Genomic DNA, 21,015 nt, shown 5'->3' with positions numbered 1-21,015 from the left:
TGTTCCTTTCAAATAAATAATTTTTAAGAAACTACAACTCGCACCCTCTTCTTTACAATTGACGACGAGTGGAAAAGGCATATATCTTCACAACCCAAGGATAGCAGAAGTGTGGTACATTACGTTCAGGAATTGGCAAATCATTGTTATGACAGAAAATACGATTGTGAAAAAGAGATCATCCTTCATCTGTTCCGGACCTTTGGTAATGTAAATATCATTTAATTTATATGCTGAAGTAGGAAAGCCGACAAAATACCTTATTTGAAGTTGTGAGTGGCGCGAGTCAACAGGCAGCGGGAGCATCTTTCAAGCCGACAAAGTGTTCCAACTGCGAGCGGAGATCTCGCGCAAACATGCGCATGTGGTGAGTTTGAAGAGGCACGTCATCGCGCAAGGTTATGGACGTGACCCTTGCGTGGTGGCCATTTTCAGGAAGCCAATTACCAAAACGTCATAGGAAGATATCGGAGCTTTTCAAATAACACTGGCATAAGGAGTAATCGGGGGATACGGTCAGAACATACATGGAACAATATAAGAATTGAGGAACAGGTGAGAGAGTCGGGGGTCTAGTTAAAAAAAAAAAAAAAGCGTTTTTTTGGGGGGGGGAAATTTCAACAGTGTGTAGCAAAGCAGAAGCAACAGTCTGATTGATTGAAGATACATATAGAGACATATTTTTATGGGTCACTATGTTTTAAGTCATTTTAAGACTTTGTGTGAGTCCTATTAATTTTTTTTTTTTTTTTATGGAACAAGGTGACCAAGAAGTAGAAGAAAATATGGCACAACAAAATGTTACAATTAGCAATCCTTATGCATTTTGTGTGAGTGGCTCTCAGCCAAGTATTAAGTGGGTAGAGTGGAAAGAGTACTTTGTAAATTACATTGAGGCTATAGATGAAGCAGAGAAAATGAAACCTGAACAGAAAAAGAGGATTTTGCTTCACTCTTTGGGACCAGTAGGCTTAATAACATATTCTCGCATGTCCAAATGTGCAGAAGGAGAACTGAATGTGTTTGAGGCTGCGTTGAAAGACTTGGACAAATACTTTGCACCCAAGGTGTGTATTGGTGTAGTGAGGCATACATTCTTTCGAAGGAAACAAAACAAAGAAGAACTTGTGGACGACTGGCTGGATGACGTTAAAAAACTTGCAATTGACTGAAAATTTGGGAACTTACATGACAATCTTATTCGTGACCAATTGGTGATGCACAGTAACAATTCCTCCATCCAAGATCGATTGTGGGTGAATGGTGATGCACCTTTAGTTGATATTTTAGCGATTGTAAGAAAAGCTGAAATGTCTGGGAGGTGTGCCACAGTGGTCAAAGAGTCAGAGAAAGAAGGAGGAGGAGTGTTCAAATTACAAAATCCAACCAAGTACCAAGGACAGAGTATAAATGGACAGTGGCGGAACAATCGCAAAAGAACACAGGAGTAGAAAGAAAATGGGATGAGAGAAGATGCTATCGTTGCGATAGCAGAGAACACCTAGCATTTAGCAGAAATTGTCCTGCCTTAAAGAAAAAATGTGGTATATGTGGGTTGATAGGACATTTTAGTAAGATGTGTCGTAGGAAAAACAATGTAAAATATGTGAGTACCAATGAGGAGGAAACTGAAGACAGTTGTGTCAAGAGTCTACAAACAAATTACCTTTTGAATGTTGTGGATAATTGTGTGAAAGGGAAACCTATATGTGATGTATTCTTGGGAGGTGTTAAAGTCAGTGTGTATGCCGATTCAGGATCCCCTTACACCATCGTTAATGAGAGGGTTTGGAAAGACAAGTTTGAGGAACAAATTGGGAAACATTTATTCCCTACAGATGTGAATCCAGTGAGTTTCACTGGTGAAAGGATTGACATGCTTGGATTCAGGTGGCTTACCTTTTTGTGTAAAGGGAGGTCTGCAAGGGGTAAATTATATATAGCGAAAAATGGTCCATCAGTACTCGGTTGGTTTGACCAAAAGAACCTACACATCATCCTGGACCCCGACAGTGCAGAAAAGGTACTCATAATGGATGAGACTAGTAAAATGGGGGAGGTTCTTGTTAAAAAATTCCCAGGAGTTTTTGGGAAAAGTTTATGAGCACTGAAGGGTTTTGAACATAAGATCAAATTAAAAGGACAAGCTGAACCTAAGATTCACAAAGTGAGACCGATACCAATATTGATAAGAGACGAAGTTAATAAAGAGCTTCAAGGGCTATTATCCAAGGGAGTAATAGAGGAAGCTGAGAGTTCGGAATGGGTTTCTCCGGTCGTAATCGCACGCAAAAGCAATGGAAAAATCCGCTTATGCATTGATTTGCGCCATTTGAACAATAATATCGTTATTGAAAGATTTCCCCTTCTGAAAATCAATGAAATGGTTTCTTCTTTGAGAGGGGCGAGCTGTTTTTCTACCATAGATTTATTGGCAGCGTATCATCAAGATATGCTGTTGCTTGAATCGAGGGAGCTCAAGGCATTCATCACACCATTTGGATGCTATCAGTTTAAACGCATGCCATTTGGTTTGGCCTCAGCCGCTGCTGTTTTTCAGCGGCTGATGCACAAATTGTTTGGAGGGGTGAAGGGGTAAGTTTCTTTCAAGATGACATGCTGGTTGCTGCAAAGAACAAGGAAGAACACAATCATATTCTAAATGAAGTCTTAGAAATATTACAAAAAGCCGGACTAAGTGTAGAACTTAGCAAGTGTAAATTTGCACAAAGGAGTGTATCGTACCTCGGACACATAATAAGTGAGGAGGATGTAAAACCAAAACCATCACTGGTTAATGCTATTGTAGATTCACCTGCCCCATGTAATAAGGATGAAGTCAGATCATTTTTGGGTATGGCAGAATATTGCGCCAAATACATAACCAACTTTGCTAGCAAGATATTTAACATACGTTCCCTTCTCAAACAGAATGCAAAATTTGAATGGTCACCTGAGTGTGGAAGAGAGTTTGAAAAGATTAAACTGATTTGGGAAGTGTTAATGCCTTGGGCAGTTTTTATCCGAATTTAGAATGTTTGTTGACCACGGATTCAAGTGACAAGGGTTTGGGTGCAGTTCTTTCACAGAAAACGAACAATGGCACTGAGAAAATCATCCTATTTGCATCAAGGGCAGTTTCCCCTGCTGAGAGTAAATATCCAATTATTGAGAGGGAAGCTATGGACTGTGCTTGGGCTTTAGAACATTTTCGAGCATTTGTTTGGGGAAAAGCAGTCACTATCCGCACCGATCATCGACCTTTGGTAAAAATCTTAACTAGTGAAGGTAGTGTTGGAGCTTCTGCTAGATTAGCAAGAATATCTATGAGGATGAAGGAGTACATTTATCGGATTGTTTATGTGCCTGGCAAGGATAATGTAGTGGTGGACTGTCTGTCCAGACTGCCTTCACCACTGGAAGAATGTCTAGATGACCCATGGAGAGCATTGCTTTGGTTCATGATTCTGGTGCACCGCTTATTACTAAAGATGAGTGGATGAGTGAGCAATCTAAGGACATGTTGTTACAGGCTGTCTCTGATCATATTCGCAAGGGATGGCCAAAGATACACCTCATTAGTGATGAATTGAAAGCTTTTTGGGATGTACGGACTGAATTATCATTGGACAGAGAGTTGTTGCTTAGGGGTGAGAGGATAATTCCACCCAAGGTTGTACAGAAGAGAGTATTACAATTGTGTCGTGAAGGACATTTTGGCATAGTTAGAAGCAAATCAATGGTCAAAGGGAGTTTTTGGTGGCCAGGCGTTGACAAAGCTGTAGAGAAATTTGTAAGAGAGTGTTCAGTTTGTTCTTCTGCAGATAAATCATTGAAGACTTTAAGACCCCCAATGAGTGAAGGTCTCATTCCTGATCTTCCTTGGGAAGTGATAGCAATTGACATTTTTGGACCAGTAGGAGAACCTAAAGAATATATCTTAGTCGTAATTGATTTGTTCACTAAATGGCCTATAGTTAAAATTGTAGAGAAAGTGGACACACAAACGGTTTTGACATTTTTGGACAAACTATTTGTATTAGAAGGGTTGCCGGTATGTCTGCTAAGTGACAATGGGGTACAATTCACCTCCAATTTGGCGAAGGAGTATTTAAAAAAATGTGGGATCACACACAAGACTACCTCTCTTTATAACCCGAGTGGGAATGGTACTGTTGAAAGATTCTACAGGGTATTAAAAGGTGTAATTCAGGCTGCAAGGAGCAAAGGGTTAGATTGGAAATTAGAAATACAGAAAGCAATTTGGGCTTATAGGACAACAACGCATTCTGCAACCAGTTTGTCTCCCTTTGTTATGATGAGAGGTAGGACACCGAGATCCAAGTTCAACCCAAGTTGGATCATGGAAGGAAAAGTAGAACAATGGTCACCAAAGGAGATTTAAAAAAAATTGGTATTTACACATATGAAAAGTAAAGAGAGTTATGACACACGCCATGGAACTAAGGATGTTCCTGTTATAGTTGGGGACTGGGTCCGCATCAAAAAACCAATTAAAATTCCGAAGGGTGAGAGCATGTATGAGGAACCACAGCAGGTGGCAGAAATTCTTAGGAATGCTATAAGACTTAAGGATGGTAGAGTCTGGAACCTAAAAAATGTTGCTTTAGATTCTAATATGCATCGTCAAGTGGATTGTAGCACATTTGAGCATCCTACTAACTTTGAATGGGTAGAGGATTACTTTGATCAAAGTGCCCTACAATCTGAGTTAAGTGCGGACTTTTGTGTGACAACTAAAGGTGTGGTGGGTGAGGAATCTTCAAAGCCTAGCCAAAATTCAAATGATGTCAGTGAAGAATCATTTTCTCCTCAGGATTTCTATTCTTGTTTGAGAAGAGAGAAGGGGTTTGCGAGTACTTCTAATTCCAACAATCAGCATATTGAGGAGGGTGACAAGGTTGTCATTGCAAAAAGGAAAAGAGTGCTTCCAGGGTGGCTTAGTGAATATGTTAGATAGCATTTCCTCATTTGTTACTCATATTCATTTTTGAGTAAGTTGTTTTTTCCTGTTGTTACCTTCTTTTATTTTCTCTTTGATGAGAGGGGGATGTGTAGTATATGCATTGTATTAGTATTGTTACTGGTATGTGCATTGTATTGGTGTTGTCACTTTAATCCTGTTAGGTGGAGCGTGAGGTGGAATGCTCTTTGTCACCTCCACGAGTTCCAATCCAGGGCGTCAGTTGCAGCTGGTGTCCTGGAGTGGAAGTCGCACCGCTTGGCGCTCACCTGTTCCTTTCCAATAAATCATTTTTAAGAAACTACAACTCAGTGAATTCTTTTTTTCATCTTGTTTTTCACTCCCCTTGCCTATCTGGCCTGAGTCTGGCCCTCCTCTCTAGTCTGCCTGGTGGCTGATCCTAAACTCTGTTATCTCTCTTGTCTTCATCTCCTCGTTCAACCATCCAGTGCTCCAGTCTCCTCGTCCGCATTCACCCTGTCTCTGCCTGCCTGCCAGCCTGGTATCTGGCTCCTTACCCCTCACTCTCTTTCCCATTGCCATTTCTTCCCTCTGATATGGCCTGCATCTTCAGACACACAAAAGGCGATGGGAGCAATGCTTGCAATACGTCTAACCACTGGCAGTTGCTTGGGGTAGCATTCCAAACCATTGTTCTTTTTCCCATCATGTCACCTCAGCTTGGAACCAGCCATATGCAAATCAGTCTTGACCCTTTTCCAATAGGAAGAGCCCAGCCCAAACTGGCAGGCCAGTACCTCCATGAATCGGAACACAAGCAGCTCAAGACTGGCTGTTCCTTGATTGAGGCTGGTCAGTAGGGTGCAGCTTGGTTCCAGTGGCACAGTGAGCACAGAACCCATGTCTGGGCAATAGCGATAGTATGGAAATCTACCCAGGCGGTTGCCAGTGGTTACACTTATTGCAAGCATCGTCCCATCACCTTCAGTGTGTTTGATGGCCTACGGCTTACCTCTTTCTTAAATCCTGCTTGTGCCTCCATCTCCTCCCTTGCCAGGCTTACACTTTGTTCTACTCATCTCGTTGTGCCTCAATCTCTTTTGGAATGCATCTTGTCTCACAGCTCCTGCACCATATGGATTGTGACTTGGCCATCACTGTCTACTCCCATGTTATCTGATTACTGATTTTATTCATTCATGTTCGATTAATTAAAACCATTCCATGACTAAGAACTATACAATACATTTTTGCTTAAGATGAAACAATGAATAATACAACCAGAATGGAGATTCAGGGATTTAAAAACAATGACAACTATATTATTTCATGAGTGTAAAAAGAGTTAAGTCCTGCCCTTCTTTTTTTTTTAAAACTTTTTTTTTTTTTTTTTATTGCCATTTTTACATTAGACACATTGTACATCGTATAGATCATTCAGATAGTTATAACAGATTGTACATTCAATAGTGGTACACATCATCTGCATATATCCGTGATACGTCATCGAAGAGCATGACCCACGTGCAAACTTGATATGAGGTGTATACCCCGGTGTCTCAGGTTCCAGATATGGCACAGAAACTAGGGCAAAACGAAGGCCTAAACTATGGGGGGGGGGAGGCATGAACAGGCACAACCAATGATATCAGCGAGGGTATGTAGCGTCGTAGGGGTAAGGCACCTCTGTGTCCCATGAGTGTCTATCCTAGTGGGGGTCGACCTAGAATATATAAACAGTGTCCAAGGTTTTACAGATAAAGAGGTAAAGTATAATATCTCGTGTGCAAACTAATAGAACCTCCTGCTGATAGAGATGGGGTTACTAACAGCTCGGTACCGCAGAATGTTTATGTGCAGTAAATGGTCGTGTTTTCTGGGTTAGTATTCCCCATATCCTGGGGCCATATGCCCGTAGAGGATGCTGAACATGTCTCTTGAGTTTGTTAGTTCCAGTTGGTGGCACTCCTAAGAGCTAGCTGCTAGATGCTGTTCTGGGTTCTATGGCTAGTGGCTGTTGCCCTCGCTTCAATGAGTGAAAGGTGAATAAAACTCGTTACTGTCCCAAGTCTGGCTAGTGTACTTGGTATATTTTCAGTAAAGCACATATCCTTGCAGCACTTAACCCCTTTTGAATGACATAGCAGGAGGAGCAGGCGGTGTTGTTCCTCAGTCAATTTGGGCCAGCAGCACAACAGATGGAACCAGGATTCTGGTGGGTAGTTGCATAACCTGCATGAGATTACCTCATCTTGGTGAGCACAACCAGGATTGGTATCTGCTCTTACCCTTCTTGTTCCATGGTTCCTCAGTCACACATCTTGTGCCTCTGTCCCCTCTCATATCCATCAGATTCCTTGCTCATCCATTGTGTGACTCGTTCCCCTTTTAATGTATATTATGCCTTACACTGGTTCGTCTGTTTTGTTTATTTTTCTCTCCTTCGTTCATCTTGTTTCTTAATAATAATAATAAAACCATTTCTAGAGCGCCTGGTTACACTAACATAGTGTGTCCCCGCGCTAACAAGTGCCGCTGCTCCCCTAAAAGACCAAAGTCCGGGGCAAGCCCGGATCCAAATACAAGGAAGGTTAGTTTATACATGGAAATAGGTGGGTTTTCAATTTTAATCGGAATCTTGCTTCAGAGGGCTCCATGCGAAGATCAAGAGGAAGCCTGTTCCAGTGTTTGCTAACTAGGAACCTAAAGGAAGCACCTCCAATCTTGGTCTTGCGAACGCGGGGAAGTTGGAACAACATAGCTCCAGCAGATCTAAGATTGCGGATGGGACGATGGAGAGTGAGAAGGTTACGCAGGTAGCCAGGGCCTTTACCCTGGGCGATGCGATGAGCAAAACAGAGAGCCTTGAACCCGATTCGCTCCTCAATAGGGAGCCAATGGAGTTCATGAAGTGCCTTTTTACCTGATGCTCTATGTGGGAGGTTTAACACCATGCGTGCAGCAGCATTTTGTACACACTGAAGTTGGTGAATACCTTTTTTGCTCATCTTTAAGTTCTTTAGCACCCTCAATCTTCAGTCTTTGACGCCACCACATCTTTCTCTCATCTTGTCTCTCGCTCCATCCCTCCTGTACCTTGTTCCATCCTTGTCCCTCAACCTCTTGCATCCTGACCCAATTCTCTCAGTTCCCAGAACAGCATGACAGGGAATCTGGCACATCTTTCTTCTGCTGTGTCTGATGACATCCTGTTATCTTCTATATTGTGGAGAATGAAAATTGTGTTGGATAAAGACTGGGTGGGTTACCCAGTCCATCTAAGCTTCTCGCCCTCCACCCAATTGCATTAATACTCGATAGGTCGATAAATATTTTAGTACACTATCAGGGGCTACAAAATTAAAGTGAATAGTATGCTAGGGCTGTAATGTTATTACCAAAAACATCAAACCTGTGACATCGCTTCACATTGTGTAAATGCGGGAGGAGACAGGACACAAGAGTCCTGATGCCTGCTTCGAAAGTACTTTTGAAGGTGGATGTTGACGAATGTGGATCTGACTACAAGCTGGTCCTACTGAGTTTCCCCATACCAGTAAAAGTATGGGAACCTATTTTAAAATCTTTATATTTTGCACAACTTAAGCAGAGTGACATAGCAACCGGGCCTGAGGAATGCCAAGAACCCTTCCAGTCTATTAAGGCAGAAACATGTCAACCTGATCCTAATAGGGAATATCCATATCCCTATTTTCACAGAGCTTATTTTAACCTATCCACAGGGGACACTAATAAAGATTAATCTTGCCCAACAGGAGATAGTTTTAAGCCACATTTAATTCTATTTTTGTTTGAACTCTAACCCTCACTGCGCCCTACATTGCATGACACAAAACACCTCACGCTCCTCTCCCATGGGGGAGTTGTAGCCCACGCTGGGTACCTTGCGGTCCCAGTGTGCAAGAGTGAACCCAATGATGAAGCATGCCACCCTAGGGTAAGTGAGGTTTCTCGTCTTAAACACATGAGTGCTTCTGTCCCTTCCTCCCTTCCCATAGCTTCTTGATTGATTTGCTTGGATACACCATCCGGTTACCTTTTGTGAGTGTAGACTATATGGAGTGGTACAGTAGGTGGTAATAATTCCTCCTTCTAGAACCCCTATAGTGAGATTATATCACTTCACATTGAACAGGCTGGATAAGCTCTTACTTCCTTTTGATTTATGGTTTTTATACAGTTTAATAGCATGTATGATTTAATTCAACTCTTCAAAGACAACCTGCACTCAATTCCCTGCTTCCCTACTTGCCCAAATTGTAAGATACTGGGCACAAACATTTTGCCTTGCACTACTTATATTTCGACAACATTCCCTGTAGCTTGTTTCCCTCATTCCTCATCAATGTTTGTGAATTTAGCTCTATGCTCAGCCTCGGTGGAACACAGACATAGCACTATGGCCTTTAACCACACCTTTTTTTGGTTGCTCCGACAAGACAATGCAAGTGCTGTCTGTTGCAAGACATATTGTGGCTTACCAAGAACGTGGAGGGGCTTGGAGCCGTCCATTTCTTACTATTGGTTGGATTTTCTGTCACTCTCATTTCCCTGCTTCTTATTCATACCCAGATTCTTAATTCTGTGTTTTCCTCTTGCATGGAGCATTGCCACTTTAACATCTATTTGACTGGTTGGCAACTCTGTTCCCACTATTGGCTTTTGGTTTAAACACTCCATGAAAGTGCATGTGATTGTGAGCTTTCTACTTTATGTACTTTCCTCCTCTTGTCTCCCCTTCTTACATTCCCCCAACCCCCATATTGCTACTGCCCTCCCTCCTGCATCCCCTATCTTTCTTGCGTGTCCTGTGTTGCTCTGCCTTCCCCGCCCACCTTTGTGCCGCTTTGGAGTCCTGGTGTAGTATGGCGCCTCCCCACTCTCCCCTGTGTTAGTTCAGCGTTTCCCAACTCTCCTGTGTTGCTTCCACCCACCCCCCGTTGCTTCCGCTCACCCCAATCGTTTAAAAAACAAAAAAAAACAATGAATGCTTTTGCACGTTTTGATTTCTTTTTGGCTACCAATCCAATTTAGATCTAAAAAGACAAAAAGCGCCTGAGTCGTTTTGCAGGCACACGCATGTATGGTGCACACACCTACAAAATGACACCGCAGGCTGTTTTTGAAATACTTTAACCCTGAAGCACAGCATCGAGGATGCTGTGCAATGTGGCTAACCATTGCCAAATCCAATAGGTCCCACAGGCAGGATATTTTGGCTTTGCCAATGCTTGTTTTATTTAGGCTTCCTCAGTGACAAAGCTATCATGCCTTTGAAGGTGATATAATTTCTGGTGATTATTTTACTTCTAATAATGTCACTTACCATGACGTCACTTCCCATAATGTTACATGAGTCGACGGTCATGATTATGACTCATATCCTCCCTCTCCTGGAATATTTTGAAGTTAGCACATCTGCTCCCTACTCCTTCAGAACAGGCACAACATGCACAGGAACAGACCAAGCTTCACAGACACACAAACACTCAGAGGAGACGCTGCCAAGAACAGCAGCAAAAGCTCACCACACTCAAGTGAAATAGGTATGGGGTGCAGGGCCGGCTTTAGGGCGGTGCGACCGGTGCCACCGCACCGGGTGCTGGCTTCGTGGGGGCGCCGTGTTTGAAAGTTAATTATGCTTTTGAAGCACCTGCTGCAGCGTTTCTTCCCCCGGCACTTACCAGGCCGCACATAAATGTCAAGATAACTCGTGTGATTAATTATCTTCCTGGAGAGAGATCAGCATTTTGCATACTTGAGGTTTTGACTTAGGTGAAGTTAGTGCAGAGGGTTAATATGCCTGCTGCAAAGAGCGTGTACCAAGTAGATTACAGAGTGCGTATGATGTAAACAGATCAGCAGGTTACTGCTTTCAAAAGAGAAATCCTTTTCTTACTTGCAATTTATAACTTAACGTCCTAATGTAGAATAATGAGCTATTTACTTTCATCCTAGAACTGCATACACACTGCAAAGTATACATTATTAGAGCATTGATTAATGCTGCAAAAAGGATTGATTTGGCTAGAAATCGATTCTTATTATTAAAGAGAACTCCCAACTATGCTGTTTCTTTTTCGACTCTAAGTTTGTGCTTCTCCACACCAAGCCTCCTAAACTATACTGCCTACCAGTATGGATGACATGTGACTCCTACATTTTTAGTCCTTTGGCTTATGTAACATTTCCTATACACTGATTTACACACGCATGATTGATTGTCTCTGTGTAATGTGTGTGTGATGCAAAGTGCTCGGACACCCTACACTGGTATGAGTGGCGCTATATAACTAATTCAATGCATCTGAGAGAGTGTGGTTATGGAGACTTGGTCACTGTTAAAGGGTGTTAGTGAGAGAATCAGTGGTGGAGGTGGTCATTGGGGGGGCGCCAACAAACATTGTCGCACAGGGCGCCACCAGCACTAAAGCCGGCCCTGATGGGATGAGCTTCAGAACTTCGAGTGGACCCTCTCACACAAACAGAACAGTTAGAAACAGCAGCAATCAGTCAAAATTCATTCCAGATTAAGGACAGCATGGGCAGCTGCAGAGCAGTAATCGCTAACACAGACAATGGGTACAGCATAAGTAACCGTAGAGTATACTTCACTCACAAAGAACAGCAGCGTGCAACCTATCTAGGCCTGGGTGAAATTTAAACCATGCAGGTGTAATTTGCACAATTTCGGTAATTTTGCATTGTTGCACAAAATTACCCAAATTATGTCAAAACGCCACATCACATAATTACACAGTAGTTTGTAGCAAAATCACAGGAACAGCACGCCAGAACACTGAGGCTGCTGTTTGCAGCTAATGTGCTTTTTGCACTATTTTATATTTAGCACAAAATGTGTCCTTGTGTCAAAAAGTGATGCAAAGATGCATTTCAGACTAAACTATAGCACTGAATGATGGATCTGTATTTTGCATATTTACACGTTATTTTGCATACTTTTCCAGAAATGTATAATTAGCTAAATTAAATTATGTGAATTTCCCACACCCCTACTTCTATCACTCACATAACGCAGGCACAGTAAGAGAAGCAATTGTGCAAGCTTCCTTCAGGCAGAATAGATTCAGTGTGACCAGCAGCAGTGGAAGCAGCCCTCCGACAGCCTTCAGTAGAGTACAGTAGGGCAGCAGTAGGCCAAGCATCCTTCACACACAGAACAACTCCAGCACTGGCAGGAGCCGCCGTTACGTTTCTTCACTAAACAGGTACAGTACAGATAGCAGGGTCTGGACACATTGACCCTAATTCGATCATGCACTAGCTTGCATTTTATGTAGCTCTTAAACCTCACCTGAGTGCTAGTCCTTATAATAATAATGACTATTAATATTATTATTTTTAGTATTAACATTCTTATTGCTACTAATGTTACTTAGATATGATAAGGATACTACTATTACCACTACAGCTACTTAACCACAGAGTGAATTGTCGCTTAGTGTCAGCTATTACTATGGCCAGAGCCACTGGAATTATGTGATTTTGTGGGCATGGCGCTTTCCGCATAATTAAGAATTTGCTGCATTTGGCACATAATTCATCATATGCTGCAAAACCTGCAGGTTTTAGCAAAAACAATTGTTTCTAGCTCAAACGGACCAAAAGTTACTAAAAATGTGACAACATGTGCTGCTGCAGAGCGGAGGGCCCTTTTCAAAGGCTGTCACCTTTCTGCTGCTTAGTTTTGTAGCTGGGTGCAGTGCTTCAAATTGAAATACAAAACTGCAGGTACTCACTATTTAGAGTGCCTGTTTGCTCCTGACAAGTGTCGGTATTCTGCCATTAAGAGGAGCTACTCTCCCTTTCTAAATAAAGAAGTGCAGGTACTTAGTACCAGACGGCACCTTCCAATTTAATGCACTAGTTGGGTTCCAAGGTGAAACCTTTGCCCAGCTAGTGCTAACATGTATACAAATGCCAAAGTAATAAAGTAGTTCTAAAACAAAATTTACAATTTGCTTGACCTTGCCGCATAATTTAGTCAACCCTGCAACATAATTTAGTCCTCCTCTGCCGCATAATCCCTGTGGACCTGGCTATTCTCCAACTCGTCTTTAACATTAGCTCTCCTCATCAGTTCTTCCAATGCCCCTCCTGGGCAGTTCGCCCACTTTGAGGTCCGTATGAAGCGTGTACCTCTCTCACTCAGAAGGGACACTCACCATCCATGTGTCCTTGGAGGCGCTCCTCGCCGGATCTGTAGAGGCGGATGCTGCTTGGCTGTTCGCCATCCTCTGGGATAGAGCCGTCCTCGCGCTGCGTCTCGCGAGGTGCCGCTTCCGGCCAGTGTCCGTGCTGCTTGCGTCTCGTGCTGCCCCGGAGGGGTTGGTATGGATGGTCTCCCTTCACTCCTGCAGTCCGACACTCCGCGCCGCGCTGCCCACGCAGCCTGACATCTCCCTGCTCCTGGTCCCGTCGAGAAGCCAGAAGCGTGTGGAACCAGAGCCAGGAGGCAGGTATTTCTTCAGGTGCCAAGCCTAAAGCACTACAGACTGTCACCCTGCCCAGAATGCAAACACCGGACCTGACTGCTTCCTGAACTCCGGGGAGTGAGCCTGTCCTCTGCAGACATGAATACACACCTAAGACACTTCCTGTCCCGTGAGTAAACTGCACCCATCGGTTGGCCTGCCTGCTTCAGACAAGCCAGAGGGGTAGGCACGTCTATGTGCCGCACTGACTGCTGGAGCCAGCTCAGTGGGGCGTTTTGCCTTGAGCAGACTCTCGGGAGGTGACTTGCCTGCTGCATACACACACACACACACACACACACTATGCGGGGCCCTTTAGCTTCTATAGTTACCACTGTGCTGTTTGCCAAATTCAGACACCCGAGAGGTGAATTTCCTGCTGCAGGCACACCTGAAAGCGACTCAGCCTGCCCCACATACACCAGTGAGAAGACCGACTGCTTGTTCCAGTCACACCTGAGAGGCGGCGGTTTAACTGCATCAGTCACCCATCAGAAGGACGCTTCCTGGTGCAGGTCCACCCGTGATATCCATTCACCTGGACCTTATATACGTAAGTAGACTTCCTGCTACCAACACACTGTGGCACTCACTTCAGGGGTAGCCCGCCTGCCTGCCTCCTGCAGACGACGAACCAGAGAGGAAGCCGCCTCACCTACCGCAGGTACACCTTACTGGGACCCTAACTGCTGTAGTCACCACAGAGAGACACCCGAGAGGTGCCCTGCCTGCTGCTGACACTCTCGAGACAGCCCGTCTGAAGAACAGCATGGAGACGAAACCTCGCCTGATGCAGGCGCACTATGCATTTTTAAAGCGGAAACCCGACCCCACGCGCACAAACAAACCTTCCTTTCTGGTTTTCCATTACTGGATATCCAGCTCTTTCAGCCCCTCGTCTCGCTTCTCGCCTGCTTTGTGGTTGCCATTATCACATGACAGCGACACCGCTGCAGGGGCTGGCATTCCTCATTCCTCTGCATGCATTTAATATGTTGTGCGCTCTGACAGGTTTTACTGGCCTGAGGAAATGGATACCCGCATAAAATGTCGGGCATACTGGCGCTGAATAACCTATGCCTAATATTACCTGCCTCAGTGGCACTCCTTTTATTAGTCTCGGAAGGATGAACGTCTGAGATGACTCGCCAGGCTTCAAACCTAAACCGAAGGGTCGAACACAGAGGTCTAGAGCGGATGCGTCACCCAATGAGCCATCAGGCCTACCACAAGGAACTACAATACTGTTTTCAACACTCACAGTCCCAGCCCTCAGGTGTGTAGCAGTAAATAAAGAGCTGCTCTGGTAACAAATTGGTGTGTCCAAGATCACATGATGTCATCTAATGTACAGAAACTTGTAAAGAGAGTTAATACTTAAAATGTGTACTGACGAAAAAGGATTTGGGTAACTACTGAGACATAGGGCGCTAGACCCGGTTTAGATTATGGAGAGACAGGGCATAGTTATTAAGGCTTTCCGAAAGGGCATCAAGCGCGTGAATACTTGAAAATAGACAGGTAGAGAGTTCCACGTATTGACAGCAAAAACACATAAAGGCCCAGCTCCCCGTCAGTGAGCAGAGGACCCTTGAGACCCACAGAAAAGCTTCCGAGGCTCTGAGAGCAAACGGAACTCTAACCATAGACATTTCTTGAAGACGGTTTAGGTCCGAGCGATGTTAGGTACGAAGGTCTATGCACATGACTTTGAAGATGACCTGTTTTTCCAACCTGCAGACACCACAAACTTTTCAGAGAGAATGAGGCAGAAGAAAATCTTTTAAGATCTACATTGCAAGGTGAAGAGCCTATAAAGACAGAATTGAAATAGCCGAGGTGACTATGTCTATCACCCTGGGCCATGAGGTGACAGGCGTGTGCAGGAAGAAAAGCAAGAACCCTGCTCAGAAGCTTTAGCAAGAGAAAACAGGTCAAGGATACCCTGTTGACATGGGCCAACAGGGAAGGACCCTGACCAGAATAAAGGGCAGTGTTACAGACTAAAGGTATAGTAATTGTAGCAGAAGTTAACTCATTGGGCCAGAGGCCATGAGGAACGGTAGATGATGAACGGCGGCCAAACACAAATAGAACCTTGGTCTTGTAAGTCTTGAATTTGAGGGAGTTAACGCTCATCCACTAAGCCACCAAGATCATGCAATTTTGAAAATGGTTGGTGCATCCCTGGTTATTGTAATCAGGTGAGATGGGCGTTGTCTACTTAGCTCATCAATCTAACTCTGGAAGATCAGGTAAGCGGAGCAAGAGAGAGTACATACAGTTTAGGGTGCAGGCTCAGAGAGGAGCCGTGTGGGACTCCAGGAGTAAGATGTTTGAATTCTGGGCAAAAAGGAGGAAGGTAGGCTTTCTGAGCTCTGTTAGTAAGTTAAGACTCTATCTGATCCAGAGCTGTGCCCTGAATCCCTACTTCCTGGAGGCGGAGTAGAGAATGGCCACTGGAGGCCATATCAAATTAGGCAGATAAATCTAGAAAAAAACAGGGCAGAAGATCTGCTTTAGCCAACCAGAATTTGAAGATAATCAAGCACCAAGCCAGTGTCTAATTTTACAAGAATACGTGCTTCGCTCAGAAGCCAGCAGTCCATGGTATTGGATGTCGGAGTGCTGAATACCAAGGCTGCCTGGTCTCAATTCCACCTCAGGCCTCTTTCATCCACCTGCAGACACTCCCTGCCCCTTTATCTCATTCTTTCACGTTGTTTCTCATTGCTGCGTCCCTCTTTGTGGCTTTCTTTCTGTCTTTCTTGTCCTCCTTATTTCCCTCTTTTGTGTATTCTCCTTCTCAATTTGAGTCAAAGTCTAATGAAGAAAAATAAGTGCTGAACCATAAAAATGAGTACCGGTTGGCTCCACCTGCAGCCACCAGCTCAAATTAAGCACTGCCTGTGATATGGTCTAAGCACACAGTGTGCCAGGAGATAAAGAATTTAACGTCTGACACCCAAACGCTATGCATTAACTATTGCACCCCACCTGCCCCTTGTTTAGCCTCAGCCCACTGGTCATTTTTAGCAAACTCTTTTACAACAATCATAGGTTTCTCGCTTATGCGCAGTGGCGTCAAGGCTCTAGAATCATGTCTTGCTCATTTTGTTATGTCGTGTTGGTTTGTGGTACAGTGCTCTATGCCGAGGTCAGCTCAAAGGCAGCTAATGGTGGCCAATGAGTGAAAAGAGGGCCCAGGAGAGAGAAGCAAGGACAGAACCAGTGGCGTAACAAAAGTTCCAGGGACCCCCTGCAATATACACGGAGGGGCCCCCGCTCTGGATTTATTCCGGAGCGCTCAGGCATAAGTACTGTGCCGAGGGGGCCCCCTGCAGCTCGGGCCCCCCGGCACCGCGGGGGATGCGGGGGCCTGTGTTACGCCCCTGGACAGAGCACCATAGAGTGAATAAAGAAGTGTACCAAAAAGTATTACTAGTGAAATAAGAGCTTTTAGAAAGGATCTTACTGGTGGCTTGGAAGAGGTATCACTCAGTGACTCCAAGCAGGCACTCTGTAACTTCACTCAGCACAGCCGGTTTTAGTATGAGACAGAGACATTTGAGTTGTATCCTGCGATCAACCGGGAGCCAGTACAAAGCTTTTTCACTCCTGGAACAGGATTACAGTTCTTCAATCCTGAATCTAGGAGACTATATCATTCTTTTGTTTTTAGTTTTCTTTCTATACCTAGACAAAAACTTGCCTCGTGAATCACTAAACTGACAAATTAATCAATCACTACTGGGAAAGTGAGATAGGTGTGCACCCAATAACGCTTTAACTCTACTGGTTAAAAACAGATATTTTGAGCATTGACATAAATCTGAGGATCCATCAAATAATATTCCAAGAGTTTTTACTTTCTTGGAAAATTTCCTAATTCAAGATCTTAGTTTAGAAGCTAGGCTCAAACTTTTACTGAACCTCGCTTTATTACAGAAAAGATCACCTATCCAATATTGTTACTAATCTTCCTTCATCCAGCACCCAGTATCAGTGCGGTCAGTACTAAGATTGTTACTCATGAATCACTTTGATGATAATCTGGGTGTTGGTATAGGTTTAGTATTAATATGGAAGAAAGAGTTTTGCATAAAAATCTCTTAATTCCTCCAACACGGCCCTTTAAGTAGCAGATACACCAAGCTTGTGACAGCTTTTTTAGTAGAATGAGTGGTAGAATAGAGAAAAGATAAAAGATAGTTTGTAATGGAGTAAACATGAAACATGTTTATGTTGCCTTCCACTTAATTGCTTCAGGCTAATTTTTAGTCTCAAAGAAGGCAAAACCTTCCTTTTTTTAAGAATGCAGCCATAGCTCAACAAAGCAGCTAACAAAATGATTTAAAAAATGATACAATTTCCTAGGAACATAATTCAGTTTCAAGATTTTGACACATTGGTGACCCTTCAAAAACCAACACCTTATAATAATCAGGTGTCAGGTGAGACACTACTTTCATTCATAGATACATATCACTGTACACTTACTGAATAACTACCACAGCTCTTACTAAGGTAGATTAACTTTTTTGTATGCTGCCGTCTACCTACTTAATGCAAGTCATTGCTAATACTTGAAAAATACAAGACAGTGTTCAATGGATGACACCATTTTGTCTGGGTTATCTATTTGATTTTGAATTTATAAAGCATGTGATTATGCTTGACTGGTGTACTAGCGCTAGAAAGCTAAAGATACACTGCTTAGTTAAGGAATAGATGCAGTTTTTTAAAACTAATTTGCAAAAGTTCAGAATATTGGTTTCTCTACAAATGATTGACAGGAGATTGCTCCAAGCCTGAGCAGTCATCACAGAAAAGGCTCAAGCACCTGTGCAGCACTTATTACATCTGGGAATATTCACCAACTGTAGAGTACCGGAGTATGTATGGGAAGAAGGGGGATGTGATTTAGATTTTAGATGTAGGGCCATGCATGGTCTTATGATAAAAACATAGAGCCTTGAAAGCGTTGCGTCGAGCCTACTCGAACCAAGAATTAATTGATTTATCTACATCTTGCAAGCTGACACTGCTGCAATTTCAACTCATTTGATGAGAGCTTCTTCAGGCCCCTATCATCCACTAACACGGCGGAGGCTGCCCGTCGTTCCGTACTTAGTGCTCCCTCCAGTCCTGATGAAGACAACACCGCAAGGACACTATCCAGTCCTGCCTTAGGGGGTCGAAACGCCGACATCACCCATACAACACAAACTCCAGCGACATTGTTTATAAAGAATCACATGTCCATAAGAGTTATGTGTTATGTGTGGAACTCTTGACCATTTTGAGGCTGGAAAAGTTGTTACCAAGAAATGTGGATGTATATATGTCACTGAAACCCTTTTTCCTGTCCCCTACCTACACATTATCACTCTATATTTCCCATCCTCTCCTTCTACACCCAGAGCACTGTATTATATTGCATTGAAAAAGATTTTGAGCAACATGGTTGCGCTTTCTTACTATATGCTTTGAACCTAATCGCATTTGGGTTTGTATCCTTCCTAAAAACCAAATAAATTGGATTAATGCCATAATGAATTAGTTGTATGTCTTGCTACTATTATTCTTTTACCCAAATAAGTTTGCTACCAAGACCACACTTGTTGTACAGTTGAAAGAAATGCGGCATTTCTGAACAGGGAGCTAGGGAAACATGGAACGGTGAGAAGCTTTACAGATGTTCCTGCTGAGACCTAAAATAAGCATGGCACCCGCGTTCTGTATCAACTGCAGCCTATGAAAGAGAAGAGCAGACAGTCCAACAAGGAGGGAGCTGCAATCGTCCAATTTACCAGAAACAAGAGACTTGACTAGCATTTTCTTTAAAAGCAATAGCGAAAGCCTCAGTGATTTATATCCCAAGAAATATAAAAAATCCTACACGCATGTGTCAGTCGGTGATGTGTTTCTTTCTGTTTTTATTCCTTAATCAGGACAAAAGCTTTACCTCGTAAATTGCTAGTTGTAAAATACCTGCAGATGGATTTACATAACCATTAGTCTCACAAGGCTCTGACATGATTGATCTCTTTTTAGGGCCTCATGTAGGTAGCCAAATACCGGTCGGTAACGGCCGATTTTCGGTAATTATACCGTTACCGACCGGTATTTTGGCTATTGGTATGTAGGGGGTCAATTTCTGGAATCGGAATTTACCGATTCGGTAAAACTACCGAATCGGTAAAATTACCGAATCGGTAACGTTACCGATGTGGTAATTTTACCGATTCGGTAGTTTTACCGAATCGGTAAATTCCGATTCCAGAAATGATATGTAGGGGGAGTGTGTGGGTGTGTTTAGGAGTCGGTATTTACCACCAACTTATAGTTGGTGGTAAATAGTTAATGTATGTGTGTATGCATTTTGAAGCGCGTAGCAGTGTGCAATGTGGCATACATACATGCCCTTAGGGCATGTATGTGTGCCACATGTGCACACATGGCCGAATCAGGGGTGCAACAGGGTGTCAATGTGACACCCTGCCACCCTTGCATTTTCTCCACCATTACCGAATCGGTATTTACCGATTCGGTAATGAGGCATACCTTCCCATCAATGGGAAGGTATGCCTCATTACCGAATCGGTAAATACCGATTCGGTAATTACCGAATTGTAACGAATCGGTAAATAATACCGACTCATTACCTACATACGAGTTACCACTTCTAAAATACCGATTCGGTAACGTTCGGTATTTTAGAAGTGGTAACTGGTATGCTACCTACATGAGGCCCCAAATCTCCAGAGAAGGGAATACCTGGATGGATGCACCTTGGTTCATTACTTCGATAAGTGGTTCTAAGTACACAACAAAGCATGTGAGGCAACCAGATAAAGAAGTCGCATTGCCTGAGGTTCACCTTTTGGAGTTCATTTTAAAAGGGTCTGTCTACTTGAGTGTAGCCATCACATGCTGAATCAACATAATGCACCTTCATTTCCTAAATGTTCCATGGAAAGGCTTGAAGAAATGAGAGCTCTGTATCATGTTTTTGATACACTCTAACAATTAATCCTCTCACATTTTTTTAACTGGAGGATTAGGATGTTTGTTGCTACACACCGGTCAATCCATGTGACGTATTATGTACAACATGAGGCTATAATGTTGACATTTCCCTTTGGTCTGTTTTTAAAGGCTAATCCCCATGATTATATAATGACATGGAAAACTTGTGACTCTTGTTACAGCAGAACATTTGATGGCACAGGCCTTTTCTTTTTCTTCCTCTCTTTTGTGTCTGTAATATGCACCTTTATTGCACTTTAACTTTGTTGAATTGTCACAAGTGAAGCGCTTACTGTCCCATTTGTAAGATCCAGATAGCACCTTTGTTTCTTAAATGCTATTCAAATAAATAGATAGTTAATTTCTTTCGACAAACGGTTAAATGCAAAATAATGAATTACATTCGAACCATGCATTTTGGATCGAACCATTTGCGGAAAAAATGCTAGTGAGAATACTTGAATTTTTTTCTGTAGGTACGAATGTAACAATATATGGATTAGTGTGATTCAACATGAACGG

The 21,015-nt window shown here is 43.2% G+C and overlaps 1 protein-coding gene across 7 annotated transcripts in view; it reads right to left on the bottom strand.

The window, feature by feature from the left end:
* The window catches only part of RAP1GAP (RAP1 GTPase activating protein), a 1,002,066-nt gene that overhangs the window by 231,159 nt on the left and 749,892 nt on the right, over positions 1-21,015 (bottom strand). The window contains exon 1 of one of the 7 annotated variants that reach the window (XM_085608994.1): positions 13,153-13,543. The exons of 5 other annotated variants lie outside the window; for them this stretch is intronic. In XM_085608994.1, the coding sequence (XP_085465120.1) occupies positions 13,153-13,221 (69 nt within the window). In that variant the 5' untranslated portion in view covers positions 13,222-13,543. Of the gene's footprint in view, positions 1-13,152; positions 13,544-21,015 lie in introns of those variants that run through there. One more of the 7 variants, XM_085609000.1, reaches the window with a different exon arrangement.

The sequence above is a fragment of the Triturus cristatus genome, chromosome 1_2 (genome assembly GCF_964204655.1).
Source record: "Triturus cristatus chromosome 1_2, aTriCri1.1, whole genome shotgun sequence".
In the NCBI taxonomy this organism is placed as follows: Eukaryota; Metazoa; Chordata; class Amphibia; order Caudata; family Salamandridae; genus Triturus; species Triturus cristatus.
The sequence above is the reverse complement of the archived record's forward strand: the minus strand, read 5'-3'. Positions and strand labels throughout refer to the sequence as shown.